This window comes from Austrofundulus limnaeus, unplaced genomic scaffold, assembly GCF_001266775.1.
Source record: "Austrofundulus limnaeus strain Quisiro unplaced genomic scaffold, Austrofundulus_limnaeus-1.0 Scaffold0, whole genome shotgun sequence".
Classification (NCBI taxonomy): domain Eukaryota; kingdom Metazoa; phylum Chordata; class Actinopteri; order Cyprinodontiformes; family Rivulidae; genus Austrofundulus; species Austrofundulus limnaeus.
In genome coordinates this window covers 3,655,607-3,681,385 of record NW_013952402.1, presented here as the reverse complement: position 1 = coordinate 3,681,385, position 25,779 = coordinate 3,655,607, and the positions used below count along the sequence as shown (strand labels likewise).

Genomic DNA, 25,779 nt, shown 5'->3' with positions numbered 1-25,779 from the left:
CATTTATGATAGTTTTATGATAGTCTTCACAGTGATTTCTGTATCATTAAAGCCCACTAGATGTCGCTGTTTGCAAACATTAGTTCTATTTAGTTTTCTTCAACCCGCTGTCACCCAAGTTTCAAGATAAAATCCAACTTTAAATCTGCTCGAATGTTTTCTTAGGCTGTTAAAAGTCAGCTGCTTAATTCAGTTTGAAACTGAGGATTATTTCCAAAGCTTAACCGTTTTGAAGCTTTTCAGATTTTTTTTCTCCTGCTGATCCTTTCATCTAAACAAAACTAATGGTGGAGTTTTTGAGTTTTACAAAGACAAATTTGTGTTTGAACGTGCAACATGAAGTTTACACACGCATAAACAAAGTAAACTTGTTATCCATTTAGATTACTGGTCAATTTGTTTGAGGTTGTTTCCCATGTAAAGGAAGCCTGCCATTTTCACAACAACCCAGGCAGAGTTTTTGTTTTTCTTCTGTAAATTAGAGGCTCTAGTYAGGCTGATTTGTACCATCATAGTGCCACACAACATGTCCTTACAAAGAAACTAATAACCCTGCTGCTCTGGGAGGGCCCTATCTAAACCAGCTAGACAACAGTTCTTCACTTCTGCTTTCTCTAAGGAAGTGAGAAGGCACATGACCTGAGCCAGCTGACATAAGTTACTCTGCTTGTTCAAAGTCTACTTGCTGTGGATTAGTAGAGGCAGGCGGTTTTACGAAAGGGTCTACACAGCATGCACTGTTTGCCATACCTTAGCAGGTCTCTGCAGGTCCTTTACCCCTGACATGGGAACAGAAGCAGACCTCACACTCCCACAGATGACAACATTCCCTTGGAGCCAGGAAATTCCCTGATGGCGCTCACAAAAAAACGGGTAAGATTTTAGCTGTCTGTTGCATGGGTAGCTTTCCTTTTAAATGCCATGCTAATGGCAGGAGAAGTGCTGCTGTTTCAGTTATTTTCGTTTTAATAGATACTCGACTCTGCGAGGACAAAAATGAAAAGCATGTGTCTCTGACACAAGGAACAAGCTGTGTATGTGTATTTATATTCAGTGGAAAGCCAAATGTCAATCCGTTTCCTTTACTGGCTCCGTCTAATCAATTTTTACTTTAGGTTTGCWTTTTTTCTTTAAGATTGATTGTCCCAAAGTCAAAATTATGCAAAATAGTATCTATGTAATGACAAAACAGTGTTGTTTTGTGCAACATGTCTGTTTAACAACAGAACTCCTCATCTTTTCACGTCCTCGCTTTTAGAAACACTGAAGTGTAAAACCTACATTGACACCAATGTGCGTGCTTTTTCATGTTGGATCTTTAAGAGTAAATCTTAAACATGTCAACACATGATGGTACTTTGCAATGATGATTCCAATTTCACATTAGAAATACAGAGACTAACTGTGGTGACTAAAGACTATGCTTGGAAAAGAAAAACCTGGACTAATGTTATGAAAAGATGCAGTTTAGAGAGAGCYTTAACTAAAAAGATTTACTGGCGTGACGTGTTTTTTATTTAAAAAGAAATTGAATGTTGTGCTGATCCCTGCTAGAGGTAATATCCAAAACTGCRCATGACTGCCAGTGATCAACTCCTTTTCTGTTCAATAATACAGACAGTGTGTTCCAAGGAGGATGAATTAGTGTCTATTTTTGGACAAATTTATTTAAGGAAGTGAGACAGACCAAGGAAACATGATTAATCATGACTACAAAGATTACAAGACCTCATGATATATATAAAAAGACAAATCAGTGTGACGAGTTCTTCCTGTTTTCCCCACAGGACCAAAATATGACAAGAGACCGGATCAATAAAGAGACAGGAGAGCTGAGTGCTTCAGGAGAGCTGAATGTCTCTGTGGAGCTGAAGACAGAGAAGGTGGAGGGCTGCGGTGGGAACCCAGAACTCCTGCAAGTGCTCCGAAAGCAAATACTCGAGCTGGGAATTCACACATACTTGAGCAGTGATGACAGAATTTCTTTGGAGCAACGAGAGGAGCCTCTATATACAGTCCTGCCCCTCTACATACAGGTGTGGACCACCAGAGGATGTGTACACATTTACAGATTTTAAATTTTGCAATAGAGTAGCCGGCAAAAGGATTCATTAAAACAAATAACGTCTGTCAGAWGACCATGCAAACATAATTCAGGCAGATTTTAGCAGATGGTGTGTCCTGAACCACATGACACACCAACACTTAAAAAAACATGATGTTACAGTCAGATGTTTAACTTTTAGCTGATCCCACCTCTGACTGTTCTTGTCCTGAACCTTTCAGTTGTATCTTCTGAGACTGGGAGTTAAGTCAGATTAATAGCTTAGGCTGTTATTTCTGATCTGGAAAAATACTCCTGCCCAAATTGTGTCACGGCTGTGAGGAAACCTCACATTTCTTCTTACCCACTCATTTGATTCTTTCTGTGTGTGTCATACTGCTAACCAAAACTAAAGCTGTAGATGTAATCAGCCTTTGGTCTTTGAGCAGCTCCGTGTCTGCGTTGGTCTCATGACCGAAGATTTGACCAGAACTCAGAGCCCCCACTTAAGARGAGCAAACTCAGTGAAATTCAGTATGTAGCTCTAAAGAGAGTGTAGATTGTTGTGACATGTGCTATTTAAATTGAAGTGCATTACTAAGAAAAAATGTAAAAAGCGACTATTTTATCAAACAATATCTGAAGCTTTTAAAATTGAATTTTTTTTTTACAGTTTATTTCATATAAATCTTTACATCTTATTCTCAAGAAGTTGTGGATATAAAACATAAAAATCTGAGTATATTTTTAAAATAGATACACCAATCAGCCAAAATAGTACGACCACTCAGTGGTAGTACTTGTATTGATGATATCAATCATTATACCACTGTTTCAATGGGTTCTAGTATGAGAAGTGGTCTAAACACCTTAATAAAAACAAGTGATTCATTTCAAGGCGTGTTACTTTGATAAGACAAATGTTTCTTGCAACGTTGTTGCTCAAGATGAATTTACAACTACAAGCACTTGTCAGAACTTTTCTAAAACACACATTTTTATTCACTTGTTCATGTTTTGGCCTCTTATTTGGTCTTTATTCAGAAAATCCACCATAAATTAACAATTCTGTGCACCAGTTTGTTTTTTTAATTCTCTGAATGCATCTCAAACATGCTAGAATAGTTACAATCAGTATAAAAAAACACTGTATATAACATTTCACTTGACATTTTTGCTCCAACATTCTTAAGCCTGATTTATTTGTTCATGTCTTATTGCAGGTTTGTGAGGATGGTGGCAGATTAGAAGGTGTGGACATTAAGGGGCTTGCAGCTCTCACTGCTGACACCGTTGTCCATAATATCCACAGCAGAGTGGAAGGACGGCCCGCAGGTACTAACTACAGCTCATATCAGCAAATACACTTTCTGTTAATTCAATGCTGAGGGAGTTTTTACCTCCTCTGCATACTTCTGCTTTTTCTTTGTTCTCTTGTTGTTGCTGTACTTTCCATTGAGATTTTACTTGAAGTAAAGTGTTGCATTGAACTTGTTAAAGACAGCAGTAAACTGCCAAACCACCTAATATTTAATTCTTATATTCTTTTAGTTTTATGTTATTCTGTCCAGTTTATTTTTTTAAACGCTATACCCCACTCATGTATTTTTATGGGTCTGTATTTTATAAGTAGGGAAGCTAGTTATTTATTTATTTTTTAAATAAATCTTAGATTTGGATCTGAAATCTAATAAAACTGTGTTATGTATGTATGTATGAATGTATCTTTTTTGGATTATGATGCTGTCATTGATATTTTGTGGAAAGAATAAAACTTAAATGATAATTCTGTTTTATTGTAAAATAAAACAGGTTTATCTATTGTTAGTACTGGCAGGCAGTGAACAGAAACCGTTTTGCTATGTACAGTTGCAGTCTCGCTGTCCTGCACTTTTGTTTTTACTTTTTATCTCACTACATCTGCTTAACATTTACAGAGAAGGCCCGTGAAGAGGTGGTCCAGTTCTTTAAGAGGCCAGATAACGACACAAGTTGTGATGCAGCCACAGGTTCTGGATGGCTGCTGTTAAAGTCTCTGTTACTGTTCACATCTAACACTTCGGTGAGTGATATTTACCAATGATACACAACCGTAACACATGCATACATCCAGAACACAATAGAAAAGTTTCTCTGGAGCTGTTATTGCACATTTTAAATCCTAAATCATGACTCCTTTCTGTGTGTTTGCAGGATGTGTTGTCTTGTACACACTCAGGACTTCCTGCTGCTTTGGTGAAATGTCTCTACCTCCTGGTGTGTCTCCCATCTACAGCAGAAAACACGACCACAGAGCAGACTTTTCAGGAGCCTCTAACACAGGTCAACAGCTATTAAATCACTCTTTTAAGAAAAYCACATGAATCATCGAGATGTRGCTAATTTCTGTAACTATTGTGCAAAAAAGGGCATTCTTCTGACTTCAACAACATGTATACATCATTTCTAAACAGCAGCTGAAAACGTGACTRGATTAGATGGATCTGTTTATGTAACTGTGCTTTCAGTTGTTTGTCTTATGTATTTTCAGGTTAAGTCTCAGGTCTTTGCTATATTTTGCAAAACTTTCCGATTCCGTTTATTTTTTATACATGTTATTTTAAGGTTAGCCACTTCTCCTTTTGTTTCCCACTTGTACAGATTTSTCTTAAAGTGAAAGGCCCCACAGAGATATATAACATTTCTGACTTGTAGCTTTTTTAATCACTTTGTTGACAGAAAAATGAATGCTCTATTTGTCAAATAGATTTTTTTTTTTTACATTTTTTAAGTGGCTTAAACTAGAAACCCTTTACCCTGAAAACAGTTAGACATAAAGAATGGATGGAAAAACATTCAGAACACCAGGAGAACAATTGCAACTTATAAAAAATTGGAATAAATATGAGCAGTTTATAAAAAAAAACAAGGTGACTAAACTTTTGAGTTGTATTTGAGGTTTCTGGTTACACTGGGTATTTAGTATTATATAGACTTGATGGTATTTTCCTTATCTTATGTAACAAATGCAATCTAAAGTTATTTTTCTTGCCATTTTTTTGTTTTAGATTTTCCTCCATCTCTGCAAACAACCAGCTAATGTGGAGATGCTTGTGGAGTCTCAGGAACTGCAGTGTCTTATCATCGGACTCACATCACTCTGGGATCAGACCAGCACCAGCTGGAGACATCAGGCCTCACGCATCCTCAAAGCAGTCTCTGCTGTACCAACAAGCAAAACTGTTCCAAGTCTGTTAGGTGAGGAAGCCTGTGCTAATGGAAATATGTAAAACTTCTCTGAAGTGTCGTTTACAAGTTTGGTGTAAAAAGAGATTCTCAGAGAAACTGAGACCTTTGAAGGGGACGATGGTGAGGGATTTACCTCAGTAGTGATTTGTTTAAATGTCTTTTAATATATTTTTTGATTCACTCATAATTGTGATTTGTATTATTGTTTACTATATTTGTTACGTAAGGACCCCTTCGAAAATCAGATGGTACATCTCAAGGGGTTCGTTATCCTTGAAATAAATAAATAAGTAATAATAATAAAAAATAGTAATAATTTCAAATTAGATTTTTAATTCTAATTTAATTAATTTTTAATAAACTATAATGATAAAATAAATGAATAAAAATAAATGATGCTGTTTTAAATCATWTTGTTTTCTTCATCAGGCAAAAACTGTGTGAGAATCTGCATCCAGAACCTGCTGCATATCAGTGCCAATGTATCAGGATCCCTGCTAGCTGAGGTGGCTGTGGCTGTTTTTAGCTTCATAAGAGACACTTATGACCTCAGTCCAGCGCTCTTCATAGAGTTTGACACAAACAATGGCTATTTGGCCCTTGAGAACATCCTGAAACGGTGAGGCCACATGTTCTTATCAGAACAATAAACAGTAAACCTAAACGTCAACAAAACATGCTTAGAGAAACACACTTACAAAGCTACAAGAGAATGTTCTTTTTTGGGTGAAATGTAGGAAAACATTCTTAGAAATTATTAAAGTATAATTTAAATAATTGATCTGCTCTCATAGTTGGCAGTGGTGGGCAGCACTAATCTAAAAATTAGTTCCACTAGCCCTAAAACACTAACTCARATAWTTAGGTCCCCTAATTCTAAAGCACCAATGCACTGAAAGTTTTWGCAAAAGYTAATTCTAAAGCTGTTATGATTTGTGTCTGTATTAATGTTTTATTCTAGTTTTCTGTCTTGTCATCTGTTTTCTTCCTCCTGTCTGCCTTTGCTCCAGCCCCGCCCACTCTCACCTGCTCCTCATGTTTCTCATGTTTTCATTTTGCTGTTTTCAGCCTGTGATGATTCTTGTTCCTTGTCTTGCCACGCTATGCGTTGCCACTCCTAGTGAGTTTTTGAGCTGCTCTGTCAGCATTTTTTGTTTAATACTTATTATTGACTTTTTGAAGCCGCCTGCACCCTGGGTTCATTCTTTCCAAGCCGTTCATAACAAAAGCACTAAAATAACCCAATCAACCCATGAACATTCTTCAACAGACAACATGAGTCACATGTTGCTCTCTTAAAAGTTATCAYTGACATTCCACAGTCGTATTTGGGTTCATATATTGTCACCTAGTGGATAAGTGACACACATATGAACAAAATGTGTGACAGCTTTCACTGTCAGCTGTTAACATTAACATTTATAGAACTCAGTGCTTCTAAATTTAGCCTATAAATTTAGTAAGTGCTAATTCACTAATACATTTTAAAATTAGCACTAATCAAGAAATTAGTTCCTCTGTTAGTGCTTTAGGGGAACTGTGCCCACCACTGATAGTTGGTATGGTGACATATTTATCTYAAAGTTGCCTCTTTTGTGTCTCAACACTGTACGATTACAAGCTGTGAAGACGGCGTGCCCTTGGATCAGTTTCAGCCTGTGGAGGAACTGTTGAATCTTATCGCGTCCTTCACCTTTTTTGGAAAGTCTGAGCTGAAAGTGGCTGTGTGTGTCACCGCTCCTCAGCCTGCAGGCTTTAAGTTTGACCCGCCTCTCACCAAAGGTACGTTGAGTCTTTATAAGTTCATCTTTGATATTTTTGTCTTGCTGACTTTTCCTTATTACCTCTGATTGTACCATGAGGATAAAACTGAGAACCGCTCCTGCCAAATGCACTCTCGAAACCATCTAATTAGTATCACTTGCRTGGCTCAGCAAAGATGAACCCAGGAAGGGGAAGCCTTCCTCAAAGGGACCACACACTTCATACCTACTTTGCACTTTTAACCTCATATAATCCTSCCAAACTAAACCAACCCCCCCCCCCCCTCCTTCCCCTGCTTTCCCAGAGACTCCACCTTCCCTCTCCCTTACTGCTGCCCCTCTGCAGTCCACAGCACCCCTCAAGTTAACAGGAAACTGAGGTGATTATGTCTGAAATGATGAAGTGGAGGCTCCCCGTCTAACTCTGTTAGGATGCCCCACATTCATTCACCACTGGCCTGCAGCAACCAGCCATCTATCACAGATGCACACACACTCTTCTATCCAGCACTCATAAATAGAGCGTACATATACATACACACACGGACACACTCAGCAGCCATCTATCACATTAAAGAGCAGATCTGTTTCCAGCAGAGAGACAAGAAACTGCGTTTGCTAACGCTGTAAAATTCTGATAAAGTTTTAGGTGTGAAAATGAATCTTATTACTAACCAGCTCTGTGTTTATTTACAACGAACTAAAGGGGAGTTTTGGCATCTAAAATCTAAGATTTCCTCTAAAATTTTTGACAATGCAGCAAACAAACTCCATCATGTCRGATTAAGTTTCTTTTTCTTTTTTTGCATTCATAGATGTAAATCTGTTTTTATTCTATCAGTGCACGCATAACTCAGTTGACTGCTGAGATTCTGCATGTGCTTGATTGTAAAAGTGACGCTTTGTGTTTGACCTTGTCGGAGTAAAATCGTATAAATCAGGTTAAAAAAATTGATTTGACCAAATTGACTGCTGCTTGATTTTCTGCATTTCAGCATTTTTTAGATTGTCATAAATTACCAGTTTTTAAAAAAATGAAACTTGTTTTAAAAAGTGAAGTCTAATGACATTTTTGTCAACTCCAGGTTTAACGGTGAAGAACCTTCCTGCCTTCCACCTGCTGCAGGCGTCTTTGCTACGTTCCAAGGATTGTCTCCTGTGCTGCCAGCTTGTTCAAACCCTTCAGAGAATATGGGAGAAGGACCCAGTTAATTTCTTCCTCTTGGAGTGGACTGTCCAGTCGATGACGCAGCTAGCTACCTGTGTGTGGAGTAAACCRGCACCTGTTCACAAACTCTTCTTTTCGTTGCTAGAGATGGTATGATTTACAACTAGTGACAGAAATGTCACTGTAGACGTCTATTCGTTTCACCAAGGTCTGTCTTCAGTGTTGGTTTACTTTGACAGGTTTTATTCAAGTTCAACTACATCCCCCATGAGACCTTGCATGCTCTTCTGGTTGTACTGAAGCAGAGCTGGGCTGGGACTTTGGCTGGTGGAGTCGTTGTGATAGAATTTAGTGTGGTGGCTCTCCAGGTTTTTTACAAGTAAGCAATTTGTCTTTTTCAGGATGTCATAGCATAAAAATTATTTGGGAGAAAGACATTGTCCAGGTTCAGTCTTGGTTATTTTTCTCTTAGTTGGCTTTTAAATTAAACCTCAGACAGTTTTTTCCACAGTAAAGTTTCACATTTTAGTTGAGAACCAATAAAAGTTGGTTACTGAAAAGTGTGTATTTTTTTTCAACTCTGTTTCCCCCTTGAATAATGGCTAGACTTTTATTTTTCTCTGTAGGATGATTGTGCACAGTGCCATGCTAGCAGAGGTGCTAAGTGACTGCAGGTTACAAGAACTGCTGCTCGGGGAACTTCGCAGAAGAGCAAAGATCCTGAGGAAGGCTGGTGTTTCAGCTTCCTCTAAACTAAGTAAAAAAAAACACGTTTTCTTTTTCCACAACATCTTGTGTAATTCTGATTACGCAATCCCAAAAGGCAGATTAACATTTTTTAGTTGGCCTTTGTATAACTGTAGCAAAAATAGGCATTGATTTTATTTTTTATGTTTTAAAGGAGACATATCATGCTTTTAAACCCTTCTTTTTCACATTTAAATCCTTCAGTTGGGGTCTATATAAAGCGGAACTCCAATGCTTTGGTGTAAATTTCCTCCTTATTGTAACTCCACAAGCCCCACTTTCACCCCTTGTCTGAGGTGTGTCTCAGATCAACTCATTTTGAGGCTGTCTCTTTAAATCCAAACGAGAAGCTTCACGCCACGCCCCCATCCAGCTTCCAGAGGGGTCTATTCTGGGGTTAATGACGGTGTAGCGGTGCAGAAACTTTTTATTTACAAATTAATTAAATGATGCCACCAGCAGAAGACTTGACCCAGAGTGAGAGAAGAATGAAGACGGCTTAATTATTGTTGAGGCCAGACCTTACTTGGCAGTGCCGTCGCAAGAGCTGTGATATAATAGTTCCAGAAAATGTCAGAAAATAGAGAAAACTGAATGAGTTGAAAATTATTACCCAAACAGAAGCACCAGAAGAGACTAAATTTAAATTTTTTGCACTCTTAGAGACTCCAAGTACACAACAAAATGYGTTTAACGACTAAAGAAGTGGATTTTTGCAGGAGTTGTTCCCTTTAAATTGAGTCAATTTATAATAAAGTGATGTCGACTTTTGCATTTGCGCACTAAATGTCCGATGATGTGGCTGAACTTAACTGGGAAAAAAGATAATAAAGGTTAGCCTCTCAAATTTATTTTTTGTGTGTGAATTTATTTTAGATCCCCAGCAGCTTCCATGTGTGGAGGACAGCGAGAAGCTGCTCACTACTTGCATGCTTCAAGTTGTTTCAGCCTTTACTTTACGTTCTATCAAAAATACTGGTAAAACAGTTTCCCATTTTTAAAACATCACAACATTTGACTTTTTTTATTCTGTGATTTTTGTTTTATTTTATTTATTATTTTTCTGCACGTTTTTTCCAGTTTCGGTGCGAGATCTCGGTATGATTCCCTACGTAAAGATCTTCTTGGATGACGATCAGTATCGAGGTCCCACGCTCTGCATTTTGGAGCAGCTAGCTGAAATTAACCCGGATGAATTCATGAGCACAGCTATCGGAGCCCTCTGCTCCTCCACGCAGCAGGAGCTCAGTTTGAAGCAGGATCTTTTGCAGGTACTTTAAATATACATGCACTGACAATCACAGGCAGCAGAACACACACACATACACACAGATCCAGAAACACTAAGATATGCAGTTTCCCTCTACATTCAATTGTAACAAATTGTAATGCACTTAAAGCATGATAAGCTTGTGAATTTATTTTCTCAGCATGTGGGACTTTGATTACATTATAGACAAATGCAGATTGATTTGCTAAAACTGGTTTAGCTGTTAACTCCGGACCGATTTGATTAGGCCAGCAGCTCTGTGCTGTGGCGCTCTGAAGATTACCACCTCTATCAGATCAGTGAATGGGACAGAGATCTTATTAAGCCTAACTGAGTTACACACCTACTGTATGTGTCCGTTTTTATAGATGGCAGCAAGAGGAGCACTTACTTGTGCATGTTCTCACCGCGTTTGAGTGTCTGCGCTTGCRTTCATGAGCCCGCGTGTGTGTGTATGTGTGTGTTCCTTGTGCTAACGTGGTTATAGCAGGTGGCAATCAGATTGGCTACGACCTGGGCTGGCAAGTGTTGAGAGCCATTGTGATTACTCCAGTTTCAGTTAATCACATTTCTCTCTACGTTCTGTCTCACACATTACCTGCCTGATGGATTAGCTCTCTAAATTCAATAAAGCTAATGCGATTTCGTTCACCTCCAAAAACTAGTTACCAGAAATGATTTATGATTTATCTATATGTTTCATCTATTTTTCATGACATTGTTTTAATTGACTAGAAATATGTTCCATAAGCTAAGACAGAAGAGACCTTAGTGACTATCAGAATACATTTTTTTCTAAAGCAAAGAAAGCAGAATTTGTTAAATCCCATGTATTTTGAGTGTATTTACTGTCCTGGTGGTCTGTCTCACTAGTCGGTGCTCAGGGTCCTGGAGAGCCCCAACAGTTGGGAAGCCTTCAGGAAAGCAGGAGGCTTCACTGGACTACTGTCTCTTGTTGTGGACATGGAAGGAGCTTTGTCTGAGCCTCCGAACGGGGAGGTGTGGAAGACTTTAGGACATCAGCAGCTGCTGGAACTCCTCCTCCTCGCGTTGCACATCCTGGCTTTGGCCGTGCACCTTCACGACGTTAACGCGTACCATTTTCAGGCTGACGGCTTCTACGAAAGGTTGGCAGACGCGCTGCTCCAACTGGGCTGCTTCCACAATGAAGACTTCGAGAGTGAGAAATGGGATGGAGGGAAGTGCTTCTGTCCCAGGACGGCAGAGGAAAACCAGGCCTCTAGAAAGAGCTTTTTCCAGTTTGTTGAGTCGGCAGAAGCCACCAGTTGCTCTACCTCACTGTGGCCAAATTTGCCAGTCACCCTTCGGACATGTATAAGACTGCTCTCCTACCTTGACCACTTCGCCACAGGGACCTACTCCCCTCATGGTTTACAATCTGGGCAAGAGCCTGGCAATGAGTGTGATGAAGATAAAGAGAAACTACATGGGCGGACCAGGAATGAAAGGGTGAATTCAGGACAGTCTCTTGGGCTGTCAGGATCAGGCCTGCAGCCTAATGAGGAAAAAATCTCGGCACCCAGTAGTCCCACAATCAGCATAGAGTCTCAGTACAGGTAGATATTTCTAATTATTAGAACATAATAAGACTCTGCTAAATTCCTAAAATATGAATAACATTTATATCTAAACAATGTTTTGTTTATCATATTTCTCTTTTGTGTTAGGATCTCATCTGATCAGATTATTTTTCATCCAGGAGCAATTCGAGTTATTATGACTCTCCTTCCACACGTGTTCAGTCCTGAAGACCCACAGGTATGCTGTTATAGTAGATGGAGTTGCTACTGTTTAAGTTTGTTGGCCTTAAGATTTTGAAGACATTTATACATTTTTTAAATTACATATTGATTAAGTGAGTAACCTTAACTAACTGGCCTACTTCAAGTCCTACTCTCAAGAGTGTCTCAGCTTGCCAAGTGCTTTGGTTATTTTTGTATTTTAACTTCTTATCCTTTAGCATGATTAAAATCTGACTGTGATGTTTTTTTAGATTTGTTGATATTTTTAAAGATTTAAATGGTCTTATTTCTAATTAGCCTGGTAAAAACCAGACCCTTGTCCTTCAACTTGCTTCGTACGAGGGTCTGGACTCTCGGCTATAGAGAAGTGATTCTTGCTGGAGGCGTGGCCTCTGCTGAAGTTTAAAATGATTGGATCGGTTGCTTGCGACGTATGTGTGCCAGCTCCGCTGTGAAGGAGGCTAAGCTAAGAAGCTAACTGGAAATCACTTGCGCTGTAAACAACCCCACTGAGAGGAGAAAAGTACCGAGCCGAACGTGACGACTGCAAATGAAAGCTGCTGCTTTGTCAGACAAATTTAATTTAATCTGGCAGCCTTATCAACACGGACTGGCTTCATTCACTTCCTCCACTGCTGTATGCTAAACTAAATAGCAGACACTGCAAAGAAAATTGACGTCATTCAAAACTCCGCCTTCTGTTTGCTGATTGGCCCAGATAAAATAAACTACAAGCAGACGCTGCACAGAAAATCGACGTTATGTTCTCTGATTGGCCCGAATAAAGTGCTCCCGAAGAAACCCTTTTCTATGGGAGAAGGCCCAGACGGAGCAGTGAAGGGAAACTAGAATTGAGCAGAACTGCATAGAAAGGCAAGGGCCAGGCTAATTTCTAATTGCACTGTTAATATTTTGAAAAAGTAACAATCTTTCATTTTATTTTCAGCTCTCAATGGAGATCCAGGTCTCAGTAGTGTACCACATCCAGGCCATGATCAAATCTGAGCGAAACCGCCAGATAATGTGTGAGGGAGGACTGGTCTCCACACTGCTGACTCGCTGTCGGAGCGTGTTGCTATCACCAAACCACCCGTTACATTTACCTGTAACAAGAATTTTGGAGAAGCTCTCCTCCCTGGCCATCTCACATTTTGACTTCAGGTTAGGCATACTTGGTGTGTTTTTTAATGTTAGTACTAAAGTTTTATGTATTTGACATTTAGTTGTTACTTTTTGTCACTCAGAAAGTTCCTGTGTTTAGGGGATCCTCTCTTGTGCTTGGGGGATAAAACAATCAAGGAAGTGCAACCAGAATGTAACCCAGAAGCCAGTAMACCCGATTCAAATGGTTCATAGTTATTTTGACATTAGTTAACATTTCTGTTATTATCCAGTATAATAGAYGACAAGCCGTTTGCTTAATAAACTTTATTCATGTTGTTCAAACCAGATGAGAGCACAAAGGCAAATGCCRATTCTTCAAGAAAAACACTGAAACGGACTTTCAGCTTGTTGCAACCTACAACCTCTTTAGGTTCTGCAATTCCAGTCCACCAGATTGTCAGTCTGGTGTCCATGACAGCGCCACGCACATTCAGGCCACACCGAGTCTCCTCCTCACCTCCATTTGTGGAGTTTGACATGAGTGAAAGTGGATATGGGTTTGTGTTTTTCATTTCTGTGTAGTCCTGTCTTAAAATATCATGAATACTGTTTTTTCTCCCTTTTTCTTAATTGAAAAAAGATTATCCAAAGAGCATAAAGTGTAAAATATGTAGTAAAATTATCACTTTTCAAATTTGAAGCAAAAGCTTTTAAAAAATAACATAATTTGTTTTTAATTTCATGGCTTTGTTCTTCTAGCTGCCTTTTCTTGCCTTCTTTGGCCACAGTTAAAGGAGTGACTGCTGATTCAATCTCAACCGGTGGAATTGGAGGAGGTAAGTGATAAGTCATGCCATTTACCTTTTAAATTTTCTGAGTAAATTKTCGAAACTTTCTCTCTCTCGTGTTTTAGAATGCAGAGGTTTTCCACCCCCAGCCGGCCTCTCATTTTCCTTCTGGTTCCAAATCAGCAAGTTCAGCTCAGCCTGTGAATCCCACCCAATCCGTCTGTTGACGGTCGTACGCCACATGTCCCGAACCGAACAACCGTWCGTCTGTTTGTCTATGTCCTTCTCAGCCTATGATGGCTGTCTTGTCATCTCTACAGAGGAAGAAGCATTCTCATATCTTGGTAAGAAAAATGAAAGTTGGTTGGTATTTGCACACTGTGGGCTTGATGTGGACTTGAAGTAGAACTGTGTAATAGTGAGATCATTTAAACCACAGCACAATGATGGCCTCATCTCTGTCTTTTTGACAGATATGATGGATCCTGAAGTCTCCACTCCAACGTCTTTGTCTGCGTCTTTAAGGCTTCGCTGCTCCAGCTTGCTGGTCCCTGGCCAGTGGCATCATTTGACCGTCGTCATGACCAAAGATGTAAAGAAAAGCTGTCTGACCACAGCCTACTTCAATGGCAAGGCAGTGGGAACAGGAAAAGTATGATAAGAGGAAACTTTTTGTCTACTAATCAAACTTTAACTCTGATGTATTTTTTTAAAATTCATGTATTAAATCTTGATCGTCCATCAGATGAAGTATATTCAGCCGTTTCCGGGTCAGTGTGTCTCCATGGACCCATCGACCGTGATCGATGTGTATGGGCTGATAGGGACGCCGGCTCTGTGGAAGGAGCATGCTGCTCTAGTGTGGAGAGCAGGCCCCTGTTACCTCTTTGAAGAGGCTTTGAGCTCCGAAGCTGTGGCTCTTATTTACACACAAGGCACCTCATACATAGGCAACTTCCTGGCCCTGCGCAACACTGGTAAGTTACAAGTTCTTTGGCAACAGTTTCATAACATGTTTAAACTTATTCTTTGTTTATTGTGAAAGAATAACTCAGGTTAGGATAAAGTCTAAATGGAATAGTTAGTTTTTTAATTTACAAAATCAAATATTTCTCATTAAATTCTTACAAATGCATATTTCTTTAGTCATGTTGACCAATACATTATTTATTATATAGGTTTGTGGATTTTATAAAATATGGTTGTAAACCAAAGTAGCTATTAAGTTTCAAACACTATTATTGGGGGGCACGTATCAAGTAAAATTGACTTTTTCAGCTTTATATCATGTTATAATGTCGTTCCCCTATCAAAAACATACCCAGAGTGTTGCTTTGACTCATTTGTGCGTGTTTGAGAAATCTTTGAATCTCCTTTGGTAGCCATGTGGAGCTGCATAAACACTTGCTGGTTCAAAGCACCGCCTATTTGTACCTAGCTCCTCGCAAGAGCCCAGTCTACAGTCAAGCTCCTGATTCACAGTGCAGCCCTCCTTTGAAGCATTGTTTAAAAATTTCAAGGCGTTTRGATTCAAATTTATTTTTGATATACACAGCATTTTTATAACAACTRAAGTTAGCATAGTTACTTGATTGTGGTATAGAATTGAACTACCTGTCTGAAAATACCTAATACAATATACGTACATGAGAAAATAATTCATTGCTGTTAATTTTTTTTATTTAATTTTTTTGTTTTACTTTCTAAGCAACATGTCTTTGTGTCTAGATCCTGATCCAAATGCTGAGCCKGTCCTACTCAGACTGGTTCCCGAAGAGAGGATCACATTCGGCATCAACCCTGCAGTTTCTTCCATAACAACTGTGTTACAGATCAGAGAGGATTACAATGAGGTGGATTGCAGACTGATTGCAAAAGAGGTCAGGACAACATGAATCCTTGCTCAGCAGATGTTTCTGTTGTTTTGGTACAAAGTGATATTTATGTGTAATTACAGATGGCGATAGCATCTCGGGATGACTGCACGCCCGTTTTTCTTGCTCAAAACATCAGTCAGCACCTGAGTGGCACAGCTCGTAGCATTGGAGCTGCCCTGATTGGACATTTTGGTAAACTAAGTTTGATAAAAGTTTGTTTTGTGCTGTACTGGTAGGAGCACTGCTTTTAATCATTGGGACCTCTTCATTTTAGGCATGCGAACATTCATTCCAAGGCCTGCTTCCAATGGTTTTTTGTATGTTGGTGGGCCAGCAGTTGTTCTCAGTCTGATTGCGATGGCACCAGATGACAGCGCTTTGTATRCGTCTGTTAAAGTTCTTCTCTCCGTGTTGGAGACCAACTCTGCAATGCAGCAGGAAATGAATCGCATCAATGGATATAAGGTTTTTCAGCGTTCACATAGATTTTGATGCAGACAAAATTATTTCGCYGTTGGGAACATTTCTTTCATCGTTTACTCTTTTTGTAGCTGCTAGCTTTCCTACTGAAGATGAAGAGTAGTCTTGTCAGCCATCGAACTCTGCAGCTGGTTCTGAACCTCTCAAGTTCGGTAGAGAATAGCTATGACTCTGGTTGTTTACAGAACACCCCTGCTTTCCAAGCACTGCTTTGTGACCTGGAGGTAAAACATCACTCTTTTTTTTGTCATAAAAATTAGGCTAATGTAAAAGTTATATACTTTAAGTTAACCAGTGTTTTTGTGTTTCAGGTGTGGAAAAACACATCAGACAATCTGGACCTCTCAGTTCTGAGCCACTTTGCGGAAAACTTGAAATCCTCAAGGTAAATTCCACAGTTAACAGCGTATTGGTAGCTCTAATCAAATTTCTTGCTAATTCACGCAGCCAACAGGTTATGTAAAACAAGAAGAAGGGTCTTGTTCTGAACTGACAGACTTTATCGGCTGTTCTGTCAACACCCGCAGAAGCCTGTCATCAATTTCAGGAAGGTGTAGGAAAGAAAGAGTCSAGGGAACGTTCAACAGAATTAGTGAGGGAGGCTGAAGAGAGAACCCGACGTGTGTTGGATTGTTGAATTCGATTGTCTGCCTGTGGTATTGGATTGTGATTGATATCAATGCTTCTTCTGCTTCACTCATCATGTTTTGAACAGTGACAGCAGGAATGCGATGGTCATGCATAGTGTGGGTCTCCTACCAAAGCTGCTGTTTGAGTTGTCTGAGCCTGCTGTGACCGTTCAGAAGGTTGACATGATCTCTTGCATCATCACATCCCTCCTGAAGGCTCACTTAAACCCTGTGGACATAAGCAGGTAAATTTAGGTGACACCATCAAAACATCAAAACAAGTTATTTTTTATATTTTAAGTGTTATTTTGTTTCCTGTTTTTGTGAAAAGGCTGGGACTTTTCTTGGTCTACACACTCCCTCCCTTGAGCTACAAGTCTGAAAGCAGTGAGATATCTGATGGGGAATTTTCACACAATATGTCAGGTATAACCCACAGGCACATGCCATATTACACGTGTCATCACTAAAACAGTTTGTTCTCATCCAGACTTGTTTTTTTGTACCTTGAAGCTAAGAGTTTGGGTCCAGCCAGTCTTATCTGGATCCGCAACAAGTTGCTATCTGTGTTGTGTGAAATTCTCACTTCAGACAGCCTCCCAGAGTAAGGACCAACTTTTACTATGTAGTCAAAGCACAATTTTTAAATAGGTCACAACAGATATTTTCTCAGTATGCCCTAATTTCATGGCAGAAGTATTTACCCTAAACATTTGTTTCTCCCAACTAGTCAGCAGAAGGCCATATTCGAATCTCTTGGCAGTGATTGGTTCCTGCTCTTTCTTCAGGCCCACCTCCACTGTTCCACTTTGAAACTGGGCCTTGTTCTGCTCACACAGTTTCTGCTGAGTCCAAATCAACAGAGCAGCTTCAGAGAAGGGGTGATTCCTGGAACACTTGTAGAGAGCATTGAGGAGCCATTTGCTATCATGGGTACATAAAGTTTTTTTTTGTCACTTCAGTAGAAAACGAAACTAAATATTATTAGTTTATTTATTTCTTCATCATCGGTGACTTTTTTTTAAGTGACGAGAAAATAGAGAAAGAGAGAAAAACAGAGAGATATGTAATTAGAAAGATTGAAATAGAGATTAGAAGTATATTAAATATACACCGAGACAACACAGGACCACACACCCAACATCTGTCTGCTCACCTGAAAAATAAATGCATAAATACATGGATGGCATATATATATATATATATACATACCCATACATATATAAAGATATACATACATACATGCCTACATTCATAAATATTGTCAGTATATACACACAGACATATACTGTATACACACTCAGTGACCAGTCAGAACCCCCCGGATCAGAACACCTGTTTGTGAGCAGTTGTGAACATGCGTGTATATACAAGATTTCTCCAATGGAATATTTAATAGTGACTGTGGAGGATCAGAGACCCAACCCCCAAGACACGAGGCAGACATAGGGAAGACCAGAGCCCAAGGGCCCGAGAGGGATCCCGAGCGCAGAGCCCCAAGGGGCACCCGCACGGGAAGATCTGCCCACCCACCCCCCAGATCAGACCATAGGGGAGAACTGGGAGAGTCCCCCCAGCGACCACACGCACAGCTCCCGGGGCCAGCAGCAACAAACTCATGAGCCCCACCGGCACCCGCCACACCAGAGAAGATCCAGGAAAGGGCATAGAGGTCCGGGCTCCCAGGGCACAACCCCCCCAGGCCAAAGCCTGACAGGGCCAGAGGCCCCAAGCCCCAGCAGGCAGTCACCAGGCCAGGCCGGCACACACCCCAGCACCCAGACCCTGGGAACCCCCAGCATGCCGGCGACTAGCCACACACCCCACCAGGGGGCCGAGTAGCAGGGGCCCCCCAGATAAACAAGCAGGAGGGACAGCCCAGACCTCAGCCTGACAAATACCCAAACATACATGATCGCACCATCCCGCCCTCATCCTCACCCCCACTCAATCAAAGACATACAAGGACGCCACATTCCACTCATACCCCCGATACACACTGTATACCCCCCAGGTCCAGGACATGCACCCACCCCATATTGGAGGCAGCACACACCCGAACCCAGGAGGTAGACCCAATCATTCTGAGGTGGAGAGGAGCAGATAACCAAGGCCCGGCCCGGGCCACACCAGGACGCCCGGCCAGCTCCCCGCCGCAGAGAAGCCACGCCCATGACCACCCCACCACACCGCCAACGGCCAAGTGCACCCCCCCAGCCGATCACCTCCTGGAACCCGGCAGCCACCCCGGCCAGGGGGCCACCCACAGGAACCAAGAGCCACACCTCAGGAGACCAAGCAGCACCAGGGAGGATGGAGAGCCAGCCCCGCCCTCGGCAACTGTCCAAGCCCCGAGCCCACCCATAGCCCAGGGTCGCACCCGGCGGCCCGCCCTTCTTCAGGACCCCCTCCCCAAATGGCAGTCGGGGAACGGGATGGGAGTAAAGACCCTGACACCCACACCCCCACCCCCAGATGTACTGTTGGTGCATGTTGTTCTATAGAGTAATTAAAAAGGGAAAGAAGAAGAGGCAGAGGCCGRCGTGGTGCCAGTTTCCCCTCCACCACTACTCCTAACCCAAAACCCTAAGTGTCTATATGCAAACCTTGGGGGTTGGGCACAGGCACAGGAGGTGAGAGTGGTGCCATCCGGCCACCTATAGCCATGAGTACCTTAAGTTCCTATGAATGTCATGAAAATGTTAAGAGTGAATGTCTAAGATGGGTACATAAAGTTAAAGGATTTTCTCATCACTTCACAATTGTCATTTTTCTAGAAAAAAAGTTGTTTTATTGGAATGTTTTAATCAATATTTTACTTCCAAACTGAAAATTAAGAAATTATATAAAGGTACTTATTAAAAATAAAAACATTGCGTTCAGTATTAAAATAGCTGAGTTTGCAAAAAAAACAAACAAAAAAACTGGAAAAACAAAATAAAATGTTTCATAAAACATAATGGAAAAGAGCAAAAGAAAAATGAACAAACTCAATAAAATAATACAAATTAAAAAAACTAAATGATTTAGGAAAACAGCATGTCAAAAATAAATTTTTTTGGAATATAAAAAAATCTAAATAAAAATTTAACTTTTTTTTTAATTCGACATTTATTACATACAAAAATATACAAATGCCTTTTTAATATATGTTTAATTACTTGTTTAAAAATGTCATGTACAGCACTTCAATCAATGACAGCTGTTATTAAATGCGATTTTTAAACAAATTTGACTTAAAGTAACAATAATTGTAACCGCTTGATTCTGATCTATTCTAAATCTTTTTATCTCCCTGATTTCTTGCCCTGTTACTAGACAACCTTCGAGCCTGTTCTTGGTCTCAGGAGTGTCTCAGCACGTCGTGTCCAGGATTTGATGTCCTCCAGGAGCTGTTAATTAAACACACTCACCTACCTGAGGTGTATGAAGCTCTAGCTGCTCTTCTGCTGGGAAAAACGGTTGGTCAGACTGCAGAGGGAATGGTGAGTTACACTTAAATGTTGCAAATCCTCATTTTTATTTGCCTTGTCATAAGGTTTTTATTCTTTCCAAAAACAGGTTCCTTTGGATGATGTCCTACAGTCGCTGATCGACAGCCAATCAGAAGCTCCTGCTCCTCAGCTTTGTGTTGAAGCTGCTACAATAATCCTGGAAATGGTCAAAGTCGTCATCACTCAGGTTGAAGAAGCCTAATGAAACTAAGATGCTCTCTATGCTTTTTGACACAAAAATGAAATGACTGCAATGTTTTTTTATATTGTTTTTAAAGCCTTTTTCTTCAGCTAACATGTCAGGCCCTGATGTATCCTGGGATTCGAAGCTCCCAGCAAGTGTGATGCAGTTCTTCTGTCTCCTCCACAACCTCCGGCCAAGGGACCCACTCTGGGCATTGCCCATGTTTCTGCATTCACTCGCCGGTGTTGTGTTTCCTGTAGAGGTTTCTGAGGTTCGCGTGTTCTGCTGGTTCCACAACTTTCTCTTACAACTTCTTGCCCGTATTGTTTAATTGTTTGGTTTACTCACTTCCCTCAGGATATTGGTAAGTTCAGCAAAATGAGTGAAAGTGAAGACACGTCCAGCAGTCAGTCAACAAGGAAACCAGTGCTCGACTTCATGCAGATTTTGTTAATGGACAGTCTTCTTAATGTGTCTGCAAGCACTAACCCACATCCTATGGTTCTGCTGATGGAGGTGATTTCACACTTCTTATGTATTCTGTTTATTATTAGTCCACATACYACAATAAAAATTTAAATACATTTAAGAGATACACATGCATTTTATTTCTTAAACCCCCCCAAAAAACAAGCTGATTCAGGAAGCTATAATTCTGCAAAACACTTGTTTCTCCAGAAGGTGCCACTCTATGCTCATTTACTAAGCAAAGAGCAAAGGAACTGTAAATGAATTATTCACCACCAGAAGGAAAGGATTTCCCCGCTCTAAATAAGCTTCACCTGCTTGCACTCACATCATCTTTGAAATTACACACTTTTTAAACAAATATATGAGTTGAAAAAAAAGGAGCTGTCACATGTCAAAATGACCTCATTATGAATCAAAATATATTTTACCTGCTGACCTGCTTTAATGTTATAGTTTTGTCCTGATGGATCATCTCTGGAACAGAGGAAGACTTTTCAGACCGAGTTAGTGGAGCTGATTATGAACATCATTCACATACTCGGCAACCAGGACAACAACACCCATCTCAATTCACAAGGTAAAATTATACTTCTATAATTTGCATATATCTTATTTTGGATTCAGCAGAGAATAAAATCTGACTTGATAACTTTTTATTTAATGTCTTAGACTGCACAAATCAGAGACCTGATGGACAGACGGGCACACTGATGGCAAATGTGGTGCTTTTCTGTAAGACTTTGCTGCAGAAGCTATACGATGGATCATTCGTAGGAGACTCTAAAGTTTTCCTCGAGTTCTTTTCAGATCAGATTATGATGGTGAGAAAAAAAAAACGCATCCATTCCATAAAGAAAAAAATGCTTTCACCAAAAAATAAAGTGTTCAGTGACAAATTAGAGTTCAGTTTCAGCATTGGGACATGCATATTGCTTTAACGTAAATCTCCTCATACTCTTTTAATAACTAATATGATTCTTATTTCAACTGATAACAAACACGCCGGTGTATAATTTCAGGCTCTGGAGAAAGGTCAAACTCAGAAAGAGAAGACTGTGTCTGCCCTCTACTCATGCGCCAATAAAGTCTTGCTTTATTTCCTGTCTCAACCGCGACATTCTCAAGAAGAAAAGGCTGGAGTCATCGGGGTGCTGCAAACCTTCATGGAGCACTGGGATGTTCTCATGGCAACTTACAACGCAAACGTGAACTTTATTACTTGCCTTCTTCATTGTCTATTACTAATTCGCTCTGGCAGGTAATAGTATCATTAATCTTAGGCATTTACTCACTAATATGCTTTGACTTTTCACTCATAATTTATATAATCATGCCTTTTTTGCAGCTATCTTGAAGGTTTTGGATGCATGGCAAAGAAAGGGTACAACAGGAAGAATTCATCAAGCCCCTTACCCACAAGACATCCTTCATGCCTCGACAACGAAGCAGACATGGCAGGTTCGAGGCCCACTTTAAAAGTGTCTATCAGTGATGTCATCTTCCCAAATTTAACAGACAAAATGTACTTTTGTGTGTTCCAGATGATAAACAACTAGTGTCCTTAGCAGAAGCCTGTTGGTCAAAGTTAATGTTAGAAAGGCAACACATGCTTGAAGAAACCTATAAAATGGAGATCTTAGTGAGCCATACAGCTGAGACAAAGCCTGCTGGCATGACTGACATCAGCCCTCTGTGGGAGGAGATGGCAAACAAAACATGGCTGCTATACACAGGTTAGCTCGAACTGTCTAATAATAATAATAAGAGTGATCTCGGTGTCTTGTTTTTGACGTTAAGCATGTTTCTGCAGAGTCTGAAAAGAAGAAAGTGACCAGCAGGTCTCAGAGGACCTTGTTTATGATTAGCAGTGCTCTTCGCTCTGTGCTGGGCAAAGATCAAGAGTCATTAAAAGCMGAGGTACGCACACATCTTGAGTTTGGTTCTTGCACACACCTTTGAGGATTGTGAGGCTGTTCTCCCCGGTGCCTCTGCATCCCCGAGGACCGAGCCAAACTCTCATCCCAAAGTAACAAATGTGCCTGTTCTGTGGGCCGTCCAGCCCTGCGGGAGTGTTTATTTCTTTAAATAGATTTGGATTATCACAGCCGATTGCCCCTGAGTGAGCTTTGTAATTGATATCTGTTAGGCCTATCCACTCGCCACAACACACTGTTTGCCGCTGAAGGTTAAAGACGCGCTTATTGTTGTTTTTTCCCCCCCGAAACACGTGGCCCACATCATTAGTTCCCCCACAACGCTTAAGACGTTGAGCCATCTGGAGCAGGGAGCAGGGACGTATTACTCAGGCACACAGGCATGAAATTACAGCGTCTGTGTKTCTGTCTCACACGCTCAAAAAGTGTATGCACACTCTTGTTTGTGCGTGTCTTTTGCCCACAGAAATCATGTTGGCAATTACAGTGGTACCAATCTGATGAAAACATTATTCATTTGATGTTGTTCTTTATCATATCAGTCCTTGACAGGCTATCAGAGAAGGTGATGAATTGTTTTTCCATCTGAGATGCTGGGAAGACAACAGAGGGATGGTTTCTCTCCTCTTCCTTGCAGTATGTTGCTGCAAAATGTTTACCTCTATAGGGAGTGTTTGAGTTAAATATTCAATTAAAAATCTGCTATGGTCAGCCGGTCGGTTCGTTTTTTAAAAATTTTTTATCCAATCTTATGAAGAAAAAACTGAGTCATAAATTAATTTCTGAATCATCAACTTTTGACTTTTATTTGGCAAATTACAAGTTTATGGGGAGTTTCTTTTTAAAAACCTGATCATAGGGATGCAAAATAGTTTTTTTTAATAGTTTCACATAACTTATTTTATTGAATAAAAATAAAGGATTTATACTATAGGTAATAAATGATAATATAGAGACTGATAARCAGACTGTGTCCTCTGTTAAGCTTCAGTGCAATTCTTCTAGAGATTTATTTCATCAGCGAATGCAGTTTCCATAATCATATCTGTGTCCTCATATTAGAAAGATAATTAACAGCACTAATGATMACGTTAAGTTCATTACACATTCACTGCCAGCTCAGAATGAAGTTGACATTATGTTGCCTTATCATCAAAGGTGGCRTATTGTTGGGAAGTCATTAAAATGGAAATGAGTGTGATGTTCTGATGTTAATTGCAGAGGAAAGAGATGAGTTATGTATTTAATGCAGCATTTAAAAAGCCAATGAGGTTCCTATCTGCTAAACGGGGTAATTAATGCTATATATTACTTATGTTTGTCCAAATGAAGGAATGAAATTAGAGATGATGACGCCAACTTTCTGTTTGTTTGTGACAACATGGCTCTGGTTTGCAAACTTCATTATTCCTCTCTTTTCTGTTTTTATAATATTTCTATAATCTCCCCTCAGATTCCTCCTTTAATTCTTTTTCTGCACAACTCATTTGGATAAGCATTCAGTCGTTTAGGGAAACAGTTTCCATTCAAGGGCTCATCACTTTGTTGTCAGTGGCTATAAAATGCATTTATTTGAAAGTATTTTCAATTTTTTTGCATCTTGCCTGATGCAGAACTGTTGTGTTTTTATTGCACTTAAAATCAATTATTCCTTTTACAGCTTTATGCAGCAGCACACAAAATTAGCATCTGTAAATAAAACCCGAAATAAAGAGTTACTGCATGCTCACTCACTCAATTAAATGGCTTTCCTGGGTCAGCCGTGAAGATGGACACATGTTGTTTCACTAGTCTCTCAGCAGGCACTGCTGTGATGATGCGTTTAATGAAGCAGTTAACAGTCAGAATATGATCCCAGTGTGTCTGAACATGAGCGTTGTGCAGTGTCAACACGGCTCCGTTTTAGATTTTTCATTTCTTCCCCTTTTTCAGGCAACACAAACAAACAAAACGCTGCCTTACACACACTAAAGGTGTGCACACAAACTAAACTTGCCCTTGACTGTGGTGTGGCTCAGTAATATTAATGTTTATGTTAATTAGATCACACCAACAAATGATTACATTTGCAGACAGGGTTATTGTAAGACTGTAGCCACTAGCTTATTTTGCCCAGTGAATGCAATTTAGAACAGATGTAATTGCATGAGGAAACAACAATACCATTATGCATATAACATTTATGCATATGAAATCTTTGTGAGTATGATGCTTGTGTGTTTGTCTGTGKGTGTGTGTGGGCCTGGAAGAGTGATTGTACTGTTCCTCTTTTTATTTGCAGCCACTTTCACTCTTGTTTTCTTCGCAGGAGTTTCTGTCTTACGTCGAGTCACATCGGCAGAGAGGCCACAGCATGTTTGAGAATATGAGGACAAATCACTTGCAGGTTCGACTACTCGGATACGTTTTAACAGTTAAAATGGAATTGGTTTTAATGTCTTTGTCTCAACTGTTCCCTCTGGCTTGGTTTGTATTTATGTTCCAGTTGCAAACCACTGAGTGGGAGCGTGTGAGTTCCCAGTGGCTAAACGTCGAGGCCGAGCTGCTGAGGGAGAGAGCCGTGTTTGGTCCTGGCCCAGGGGTGCTGCTGAGCCAAAACTGGGTGCAAGACTCTGCCGAAGGACCCAATCGAACCAAACTACGCATTCGCAGAAAAGCGCTGAGGCATTCCAAATCGGTATAGAACTTTGTGTTAAATTAGACTTTGTGTTGAGGGTACTACTAGCGCAGGGGTCTGCAACCTGTGGCTCTGGGGGCCACATGTGGCAGTGGCTCTCTGAAAATGTGACCAAACATAACAGAATTATTATTATTTTTGTGTGTGTGTGTGTGTGT

The 25,779-nt window shown here is 40.3% G+C and overlaps 1 protein-coding gene across 2 annotated transcripts in view; it reads left to right on the top strand.

The window, feature by feature from the left end:
* The first annotated feature begins 688 nt into the window (after positions 1-688).
* Positions 689-25,779, top strand: part of wdfy4 (WDFY family member 4) — a 42,676-nt gene continuing 17,585 nt past the window's right edge. The window contains exons 1-43 of one of the 2 annotated variants that reach the window (XM_014018311.1): positions 689-873; positions 1,788-2,036; positions 3,268-3,379; positions 3,982-4,106; positions 4,238-4,366; positions 5,092-5,281; positions 5,702-5,891; positions 6,894-7,054; positions 8,121-8,353; positions 8,443-8,582; positions 8,830-8,960; positions 9,827-9,928; positions 10,031-10,221; positions 11,094-11,797; positions 11,909-11,999; positions 12,930-13,144; positions 13,228-13,331; positions 13,434-13,644; positions 13,847-13,923; positions 14,001-14,219; positions 14,349-14,527; positions 14,621-14,852; positions 15,604-15,755; positions 15,833-15,944; positions 16,027-16,217; positions 16,304-16,456; positions 16,544-16,617; positions 16,948-17,106; positions 17,193-17,287; positions 17,375-17,465; positions 17,592-17,794; positions 20,180-20,346; positions 20,423-20,542; positions 20,634-20,810; positions 20,897-21,055; positions 21,464-21,587; positions 21,680-21,831; positions 22,030-22,268; positions 22,356-22,468; positions 22,552-22,743; positions 22,821-22,927; positions 25,253-25,330; positions 25,430-25,621. In XM_014018311.1, coding sequence (XP_013873765.1) covers positions 853-873; positions 1,788-2,036; positions 3,268-3,379; positions 3,982-4,106; positions 4,238-4,366; positions 5,092-5,281; positions 5,702-5,891; positions 6,894-7,054; positions 8,121-8,353; positions 8,443-8,582; positions 8,830-8,960; positions 9,827-9,928; positions 10,031-10,221; positions 11,094-11,797; positions 11,909-11,999; positions 12,930-13,144; positions 13,228-13,331; positions 13,434-13,644; positions 13,847-13,923; positions 14,001-14,219; positions 14,349-14,527; positions 14,621-14,852; positions 15,604-15,755; positions 15,833-15,944; positions 16,027-16,217; positions 16,304-16,456; positions 16,544-16,617; positions 16,948-17,106; positions 17,193-17,287; positions 17,375-17,465; positions 17,592-17,794; positions 20,180-20,346; positions 20,423-20,542; positions 20,634-20,810; positions 20,897-21,055; positions 21,464-21,587; positions 21,680-21,831; positions 22,030-22,268; positions 22,356-22,468; positions 22,552-22,743; positions 22,821-22,927; positions 25,253-25,330; positions 25,430-25,621 — 7,056 coding nt within the window. In that variant the 5' untranslated portion in view covers positions 689-852. Of the gene's footprint in view, positions 874-1,787; positions 2,037-3,267; positions 3,380-3,981; positions 4,107-4,237; positions 4,367-5,091; positions 5,282-5,701; positions 5,892-6,293; positions 6,393-6,893; positions 7,055-8,120; positions 8,354-8,442; positions 8,583-8,829; positions 8,961-9,826; positions 9,929-10,030; positions 10,222-11,093; positions 11,798-11,908; positions 12,000-12,929; positions 13,145-13,227; positions 13,332-13,433; positions 13,645-13,846; positions 13,924-14,000; positions 14,220-14,348; positions 14,528-14,620; positions 14,853-15,603; positions 15,756-15,832; positions 15,945-16,026; positions 16,218-16,303; positions 16,457-16,543; positions 16,618-16,947; positions 17,107-17,192; positions 17,288-17,374; positions 17,466-17,591; positions 17,795-20,179; positions 20,347-20,422; positions 20,543-20,633; positions 20,811-20,896; positions 21,056-21,463; positions 21,588-21,679; positions 21,832-22,029; positions 22,269-22,355; positions 22,469-22,551; positions 22,744-22,820; positions 22,928-25,252; positions 25,331-25,429; positions 25,622-25,779 lie in introns of those variants that run through there. The other variant, XM_014018392.1, reaches the window with a different exon arrangement.